This window comes from Schistocerca americana, chromosome 1, assembly GCF_021461395.2.
Source record: "Schistocerca americana isolate TAMUIC-IGC-003095 chromosome 1, iqSchAmer2.1, whole genome shotgun sequence".
Taxonomy (NCBI): domain Eukaryota; kingdom Metazoa; phylum Arthropoda; class Insecta; order Orthoptera; family Acrididae; genus Schistocerca; species Schistocerca americana.
The window spans coordinates 513,792,811-513,802,685 of NC_060119.1; the positions used below are offsets into that span (position 1 = coordinate 513,792,811).

The 9,875-nt window shown below is 37.7% G+C and overlaps 1 protein-coding gene across 1 annotated transcript in view; it reads left to right on the forward strand.

Annotated features, from left to right (window-relative positions):
- The window catches only part of LOC124624481 (mediator of RNA polymerase II transcription subunit 27), a 55,263-nt gene extending 49,694 nt beyond the window's left edge, over positions 1–5,569 (forward strand). The window contains exon 6 of the mRNA XM_047149109.1: positions 5,198–5,569. Within this exon, the coding sequence (XP_047005065.1) occupies positions 5,198–5,332 (135 nt within the window). The 3' untranslated portion in view covers positions 5,333–5,569. The remainder of the gene's footprint in view (positions 1–5,197) is intronic.
- Positions 5,570–9,875: the final 4,306 nt, after the last annotated feature.

Here is a 9,875-nt window from a genome sequence, read left to right on the forward strand (position 1 = left end):
GGGGGAGGGGGGGGGAGAGAAACAGATGTATCAGCTGTTGCAGAACATGCTGTGCAGCCAGAAGCGCATCAGGTTTGATTTGATAACTCCCATGCCTTGGCTGCCACGACCGAGTTTTACAGAAGACTGTATAGGGAAACACACCAATAATTTTAACTGAAAGCAGGAGGATTTGAAACTGAATGGTATCTTGAGTCTGTTGCTGAAGATGATGTGTAGCGGTAATACTCTGTGAGGCAACTGCAATAATGGACAACTGACAACAGTCAGTGGAACTAGAGTTCTGAAAACCTGAAGCCACACCCCTACGAAAGAGCGCACTCCAGAGATGTGCTCTGCAGATGGGGACAAAATGTTGGCTTTCTCCAAGAAATTCATTCAACCATAGCATAATAGCCCAGAATATTATAATGGACGTGACATTTCCAGCTGTGAAAGATTACTTGTTGCAGAAAGCAGCAGTATCATATAAATGTTTGTTTTACAAAACATATTCAAAACTTATCATTGCGGTCAGTTGCAGCCCCCTGTGTTTTTATTATATGTGATATTTTTATACATATTCATACGCCTGTATTACCCGTTCAGTTTACGATTGCTATTTTAGCTGGATTGCTGCGAACTGTTGACGTGCCCTGCTGTTGGTTGTTTTGGTTGATGCACAAACAGTATAACTGCACTCGATGAAAATGCAACATGGTTCATGAACTGTACTTGGTATACCTGCAGCAGATAAAACAAATATACATTCTGTTAACACATTCTTGTACAGAAAAACAATTGAAGTGAACAATAATAATATAAAATTGTTGTTTTACAGTTGAACAGTGCAGTTGTGCATGTGTTTAGAAGGCAACAGTACATTTGCTTTTAATATATTCTTCTATAGGGAGGAAATAAATAAATAAGTAAATATCTGTTGTGTTACGACCTAATAACTGAGCTGAATGCGTAATACATTTACTATTAGCGCATTCTTCTAGCGAGAATTGTGCAAAATTGAAATAAAACTGTTGTTTTTGGATCTTATAACTTGAGTTGGGAATGCAGCAGATGAAAATGGATTTGTTATTAATACATTATTCTACAGGAAAGCATAAGGAATGAAAATGAGACAAATTTTGGTGTATGGTTTAATAACTAACAAAGAGAGGTCCCCACAGGGAGGAGTGAATCGATGTTTGAAGTCATATATAAAGTGGTGTAGGTCAAAGCCCCAGATTTCTTATCATGGAGTGATTCACCCTAGTGGTCCCTCATTTGCAAGTAATGGACAAAAAAGAAAAAAAAAAAAAGTTTCAGAATTTCGTGCGCGAATCTGTACTATTAAAATACAGAGCACATACTGTCAGCTGAAGCCAGCTTATTATGCAAGAGGTTTTGTGATGATCAAATTTTGTCAGATGCTGTAACATTTTATTTTTTAATTTTCAAATTCTTATCGAAATGGCTTTGATCGCTATGTTATTAAATCTTGTAGTGAAAAATGCATTTTCAACTGCATTGCCCCTAATAATAGAAACAGATCGTTCTACTTTTATTTTTTAATCAATGCATCAGCATTTTCAAGAATTTGAATATGTGGATGGATAAATAAAAATTATTGAAATCACATATACAAGGATTCCAAATGAGAAAACAGACAGGAACAGAAAATGTGACCTAGTGAAAAATGTTAGTACAGTATTTTCAACAACCTTTAATTCATATGTATATGTTTCTGTCAAGTCTGAATCTACCTCATCCAATATATCTTCAGAACAATGCAACAAAATTTCACTGTCACTCAGTAGCTTTGTCCATTTGTGGTATTTATGTGTGTCGTTATTCATCCATACTAGTTTTAACTTTGTCTATTGTACACATTCTTCCAATCATCTTTTGTAATGCTCTGTATTGCAACACTAGTCATTTGTATAAGTTGGGAAAGGGTAATACTGCTGACATTGTTCGATGAAACTTTCTGTTTCATTAAATACCAGATAGGTTCGACAAGTTCAGATCACAGTTGTAGGGTGGAAGTTGCAACACTGTAAGTCTTTTCCCATATTCTTTTATTATTGTATGTACTGTGTATTATGACTCAGGTCTGTGACATTTCACAACTTCCAAGAGTTTGTTGCATGTCAAATCCACCCCAAATGGAATTTTATGCATAGTCAGCCATGATTGTATATCTGCTTTAGGAGAAGATATGTTATTCGCTTTATTTTCATGAACACAATGGTGGGGTGCATTAACTAATACCACAATGTTTCCACCTACAATATTTGGTAAGGCTCTCTTGCAACCATTTTATATAATCTTCATTTTGCATTTCATTGAGATAATCTTCCGATGTTGATCTCGAATCATAGATGAGCTCTGCACCCTCAATAAACACCATTCCTCCTCCTGCATGAACCACTATTGCTCTTTGTCCAGAACTTTAATTTTTCTGCACACCTGGTACATCACTATGCTACCAACATTTACTGACAATATAATGTATATGCAGCCATGTTTCATCAGTATACAAGACAGGTTTCTCCGCACCTTTCTCATTTTCTCTCAAAGTTCTAAGAAAGTCTGCATGTCATGCTACGGTGTGCTCCCTCTCAACCAGAAATGATCGTCTATTTTTACCTTTTTTTAAAAAAACAAAATGTAATATCCTTCAAAATTTTCTTGGAAGTGGCTCATTTCCCTGTGAAATTAATGTCTGTATCATCCTTCACCCGATTGTAAAGCTTTCAAAGAGTGGGTATTTCTTTTTTAACATCATAATATTTCAAGAACTTTCTTTTTAGTAAACATTTGTCAAAGTCTTTGAGACACTTCTTTTTCTTCCTGAGTCTCCTCTTCCTTGGTGTGACAATTTTCTGGCCACTCTGTCTGGCTTTTTTAACATCGTTCACAACATTACATACTGTCCTTACACTCTTTCCTACTGTGGCTGCTGCTCTATCCAGAGCTCTTTCTAACAGTATTAGGAAACCTTTCCATTTTTCTTCTTGACAAAACTGAACTACGTTATTAATCAAGACTTTTCCTTCTGAGCATACTCTTCGATAACTTATATTGGCGTGATCACAATCCATTTTAGCAGATGCTAAAAATGCACAGTGGTAGTAACACACTATGACAATAATGAGACTGTATAATGAGCCACATGTGTCATTTGTATATTGTTGAGTATTGTCAGGCACCTTTGGTCCCATCAGTATGTAAACAAAGCTTAGTTCCGCATTCTGCCATAGGCAGTTGTAAAATGAACAGGTAGTACCTTGGTCAAGACGTGAGCACCTCCTTCCCCCATGGGCTTATCATATTCTTTATGTTTTTATTTTAATTTACTGGTTATGTCACCCATAGTCAAAAACTTTGTTTTTAATGGAAACAGGTTGTGCATTGTTGGAAAAAAGAGTCAGAACCAAAAATATTCTTGCAGTCACAGAAAGAGTACAAACATAATACGGATGTAATTGTAAATCTTTTCACCAGACGAGAAGAGCAAAAACAAGCCTTCTGTTTTGACAATGTTGTAACCAGCCTATTCTTGGCTGTGTAGAGTGTCAAAGAAAAGACACTATTATCAGTTTTAAACTTTAATATACACCATTAAAACATATGACAGGGGATCATCAGAGGTAATAATAAAGACTGGATTTCTTTTGTCATGGAGCCACAGAACTGACCACCAAAATACAGGGTGTCCCAAAAAGAATGACCCAATTTTAACTTGTAATAATATTGAGGCAAATGTAACTAGGTAACTGAAACAGCACTAGATGTAATCAGCATGGTCTAGAGCGTCATAAAAAATCCACTAGATGTCGCTTTGTGCACTGACCTGGAACGTGCAGCCAGTCTCGTGCAATATGGCGTCCGCGCAACAGAGGGCATATTGTGTTATTGAATTTAGTCGTACTCAATCAGTGATCGCAGTTCAGTGGGCGTTTCATATTTGATTTCGTGCTAAACCACCATCACCAAAGAACATTCGACAGTGCTATAAACAGTTTGTAGAAACAGGGTGCCTCTGTAAAGACAAAAGTCCTGGCTGTCCACGCATTCCTGAACAAACAATGTAACAAATCCAATGAGCGTTTGAGCAGAGCCCCCACAAGTCTACGCGTTGTGTTAGCTGAGAACTTGCGTTGCTGTGCATGACAGTGGGGCGTGTGTTACGGTGTCGTTTAGCCCTCATACCGTACTCATTACAACTGGTACAAGCTCTTCGAGATACTGACAAAGTGAAGCGAGTGGACTTTAGTAGTGCTATTCTAGAGGACATGGAAGATGACACTTTTATGTTACGGTTGATATTCAGCGATGAGGCAAATTTACATATTAGCGGTAAGGTTCACCATCGTAATGTGCGTACATGGGGCATCAAAAGTCCTCATGAAACAATTGAACACGAACATGACTCACCAAAAGTGAGTGTTTTTTTTGTGCTGTTTTGCAAAGCAGGGTTTATGGATCCTACTTTTTTGAGGAAGAAACCGTAAGAGGACAGTCATATCTTGCAATGCTACAGAACTGCTTATTCCCACAACTTGACTCTGACAATTTCATCTGTCAGCAAGATGGAGCACCACTGCACTGGCACAACAATGTGCACAGTGCCCTCAATGCCAACGTGCCTCAACTTTGGAGAGGGCATGCAGGACTTCGAGACCAGGCTTTACATTCTTGGCCTCCTAGGTCCCCTGACTTAACATCATGTGATTTCTTCCTGTAAGGGCATGTTAAACAGTGTGTTTATGTTCCTCCCTTACCTCGTGACACTGATGAACTAAAAACCAGAAATCAGCTGCTGTAGCTTCATTGACAGAAGACACCTTATTCTCAGTCTGGGATGAATTCGGCTACCTGCTAGATATCGTCCGTGCAGCCAATGGAGGATGTTTATGATGGATTTTTATAAACTTCTGTTTTCTGAGTAATTTAGTATGCAATTTGTTGGTGTTAAGCCCTTCTTCCTAATAAATAATTATATTTAAAATCAGATCACTCTTTTTGGGAAACCCTCTAGAATTACCTTTTTAAATTTTTATGATTTTTTTATGATATTAATTGTTTAGGTTGAGATAACTACCTCAATCTTAGGCCCTCTGTATTATTTTCATAATACCTGTAGTCTGAACCTTACATTACTAGTGCTGCTTTACTCAAGTCAGGTGTGATTTCATTTTTGTGTTTCTCTTTGCAGACTTGGTTTCATAGCTACAGCACACTGTTCAGTGATCCGTGCAAGCGATGTGGAAACCATCTGCATAATGCCTTGCCTCCAACATGGAGAGATCTCAGGGCCTTAGAACCCTATCATGAAGAATGTAAACCTTAGCAGGAGATGGATGATTCTGAGCTTTTCGATTGAACTGACTGCCAGATTTTGTAGCAATGTTGGAAAGCTCATGCAACTGTCTGTGATTCCAGACAGTATTAATATTTGTTATAAGTGTGTTATACAGCTGGACTCTTACTAGGTGTGGAGAGGTGGTGAGGAGGTGTTGTCTGTACAGCCTGAGTTGGTATTTTCTTCTCCTGTACTCGATCAAGTATATAAATTTTCATATACTAATTAGAGTTTTTTTTTTTTCCAAGTGCATTCTTGTGCAATCTGTGATTGTAGGAAAACTTCTTGGTAAGAGGTTTGGAAAAAGCACCCAAATTCCTTCAATATCATTCTGAGAAGTGTCCTTAATGTGGCAATAATTAACCACAACAATCATTCCAAACAAAACTTATCCTTTTCAGTGCGGCACTGCAGTTTAACATGTGTCTACATTTTGAATAATAGATGAACAGAGAAAAATGATTTTGTTATTTCTGGTACTGTTGTGTAACTGATATTATTACTTGTACTGTTCACTCTAAATGTCTACCTAGATTTCAAAAGTTTTTTGGAGCCTAATATCCACACTAGCAAAACATATTTAGGAATAATTTTGTCAGTATTGTCACCAGTATTGTGAAAAGTATGCATATAAAAAACAAATGTTAGTTACGTGCAACAGTTTGTATAATTTTTTGTACAAGCAAGTGCCATTAACAGTGTAATGTTTCTCTCATATATGCCCTCATGTAAGTGAAATAAAAACAAAAAGGGAAGCACTAGAGTTGACATGAATAAAGCTGTATGAAGTGTATTTGCAGGAAATCTTAAGCAAGTATTGGAAATAATGATAAACTACAGTAACTAGTGTGTTATGTATTGTAAATTCTATGACACTAAGCCAATACAGGGATGATTAGTTTCATATCGATATATTTATGTTATTGACCTGGAGATAAAAATTGTGACACCTGTTGCATTATATCATATATTCCAGAATTGAATATGTCAAGTAAGAGCAGAAAGTAGTAGTTCTGGCTCACATAACAAAAGCTACATGTGATCTTTATACTTGAATCCCTCAATGAATGCCATGCGGTAAATGAAATGGTCAGTGGTTGTTCACTTGTCTAAGTTCTCCAAAGTAAACCGAAACAATGTTCAATTTAACTTACATCAGAGTATCAGCCAGTTTTAAGAAAAACCTGTTATTCGGTTTTATGCCAAGTAGCCTTTTTATGATTGGTTTCAGCAACCATTATACGAGGGTTGGAACTTAAATAGTGGCAACTATTTATTCACAACCAATACAAAACACTTACATGTTTGCACCTGTTACTGTCCTTCAAAGTAGCCACTAGTGTTGTGTAGAACCCATTGCCAGTGATGTGGAAAGCGTAGTGTACCATTAGCAGCGCCTGTTCTGTTGATGGTGCGAATGGAGCAGTCTAAAGTTATGGTGATTCTCGTGGACGACTGGGATGGTGTTATCCTAATGTATTACATTCCACCACGACAGACCGTCAGTGCACAGTATTACTGTTTGTTTTTGGAGCATCTCCTGCGAACAGTTTTGCAAAAGAAGTGGCGACACTTTCTGAGCAACCAATCTATCGGTTTGCATGACAATACGCAGGCACTTACAGTGCAAGCTGTGGCTGCTCTGTTCAGTCGATGGGACTGGGATGTACTGTACCATCCACCATCCTCCCCAGACTTAAGTCCTTGTGACTTTGATTTGGTTCCGAAGATGAAGTAACCACTTCATGGCATTCGCTTCAAAACTGTTCCAGAGATTCGATAGGCAGTAGACCGCTCCATTCGCACCATCAACAGAACAGGCAATGCTAACAGTACTACGTCTTCCACATCACTGGCAACGGGTTGGGTTCTACACGACACTGGTGACTACTTTGAAGGACTCTTTTGTATTGGTTGTGAATAAATAGTTGCTACTATTTAAGTTCCAATCCTCATATATATTCATTGTTTTGTTTAATGAAACATTTAACTTTCCTGAATATAAGACTTTTGTCATTTTTTATCTATTACTAGAGATTACAGTATAACTACTGTGTGGCAGAGGTGAGCTGTATTCCATTAATGTATATATTTTTGTTGATTATAACCATGTCTTTTTCTGTACACAAATACGTAAAAGTATTCCCAGGGTGTCAACCACACAGCTGTTGACAAGTTCTTATGTTTTTACATTGTGTCATTAACATAAAGTGAGAAATTTGTTTAAATATTTCTCAATGTATGTTGACAGTTATGAGTCACAAAGCAGCTGCAATGTTATGAAGTGACTGAAGTTATTTTTAATTTCTTAAGAACTTTATTGAGGATTGTTGTGGTCTGCCCCAAGCAGAGCACTAGACTCCAGCCCTGAAGGTCTTGTGTTCAATCCCAGTTAGGGATAGGTTATTTTTCCTCATTCCAGTCCCTCCAGGACTGTCCCAGTCTTGGAGGGACTGCCCCAGGCCTATTCAGCCTTGGGGGCAAAAGACAACCAGGGTGAGATGTCCACCATCTCTCCTTCTCTCCTCTCCTTCTCCTAGCATCACAGCGAATAGAAAGTCTGTAGTCTACCTGCAGTTCGGCCGATAGCCTTGCACCACAGACTTTTATGAGCTTGGTTAGTGGTTTACAGGGTGACCTGCATGCAAGTATGGGAGGAAAAAAGTCAGATATTTACTATTTTTTAATTAAGTGAGATAAACTATATTGTTGTTTCAGTTGTTTTGGTACTGAGTGGTACTCAATATAGATGCTGCTAGCTCCTTCCCCTGTATACTCACATGGTGGGCAGATGTGTAGTCAGGATTTAAAAGCAGTGTGGGCTTGTAAATAACATGCTCATTTTCGCAAAAACGAATCTGTATTTGTTTATTTTCTCATGGGGATTCCACAGTGCAGATTACCAGGGTCGAGAGAAAGTAACTCTGATAGACGGACCTATCTTGAAAAAACAGGGAACAAGGTAAAGAAAACTAACCTGTTTACTATATTTGCTGCACATTGACACAACACGAAAGAGAGCTCCGTTTCGTGTTTACGGTTCTGAGAGCACTCTGCCTCGCAAGTCACGTGATCCTGAGGTGTGATTTGATATGCAGAGAGACTGCTGTTGATGATTCGGCCTATTGTGGCCTGAACTGGTTTATTATTGTTGCATCAGTGGAAAGTCGACAAACAAAAATGGAGTTTTCTTTTTAAATAATAAAAATATCTCTCATTTTGGCCTGGGATATCTTGTAACATAATTATTCATGCCTAAAGCTGTTGTGTTTTTATATTGGCTGCAGGTCTCAAGTGCACTAACATCAGTTAGCAAGCTGCGTCTCTCACAAAATGTTAGTGTAAAAGAAAATAAACAGTGATTTAATGAAATGTGAACAAGTACTGGAAACATAGTCTACAGTAATCCACATGCTTATTGTAAAATGTGTGGCATATATTATAAAAAGAATATTTTTTAAATTGTTTTTATATTTATTTCTTAATTATACTTTGCCTTCATTAGTTTTTCAATATGTTTTGCTCGTAGCGTGTTCCTTACGATGTGGCAATTAGGCAACTGTAGATAGAAACTTTGTAGTGCATGTTGACATCAAACATTAGTATGGTGAAAAATTTCTTTGTGGTTGGCACAGGTACATTTGCCCACTTTTCTCTATGTATAAAAATAATGTGTAAATACGTAAAAAAGAAAATAATATGACTAATTACAAACTGTGTGTTGAATTGGGGCTCAAACTGAGATCCCAGCCCAAATGTAGACTACATGTGAAATGCAGTAATCAGAATTCAAGTCCTGGTCAGGAATTAAGTTTTGACTTACCACATCCTATCAATGTATCTATGTCTGTCCGTGGTGTTAGAGAACTCAACCTCTCACCAAAAATGTTCTTATGATAACCAACCAACATTAAATTTGATGAGCTACATGTGTAATTGTAGATAAGAAAGGTTACATCTCGCTGTGCAGCTGGAGTTGCAAGTGATAAAATAATCTGAGAGCATGGGTACCTTTATATTGATTTCAGTAGTCAGTGTCTCTTTAAAAACAAAAATAAAAAAGGAGAGAGCAGCAGAATATTCAACAGGTTCTTTAGTGAGAGGTGAGGGAGGCACTATGTAGAAATTAAGAAATCACCATGTGTAGAAAATGGTGATGGGTGTGAAAGAGACAGCGTATTACACTCCATAGATTTCTACACTAAATGTTTTCTTCTCTGTCACCAGTTTCACAGTAGCTGGTGAGTTTTGCTTAGTAAGAGTCTAGCACAGGGATGGCTGAGAATTCAGCAAATGAGCCGTGCGCTATCATGGTTGCCATAGCACTCGGCCTGGCTACACACTTCCCCCACCACCACGGCACACTGTCTGAGTATGAAGATGAGGAGGGGGGGATGCACTCTATTTAAATGGCAATGCAATCAGATTCCGTAAGACTTGGTTTTATATTTCAAATTTCTCTGCAACAACGATTACAAACAAAACAATATTATTTAATTATTTTTGGCACACTAAAGACATCATTTTTATC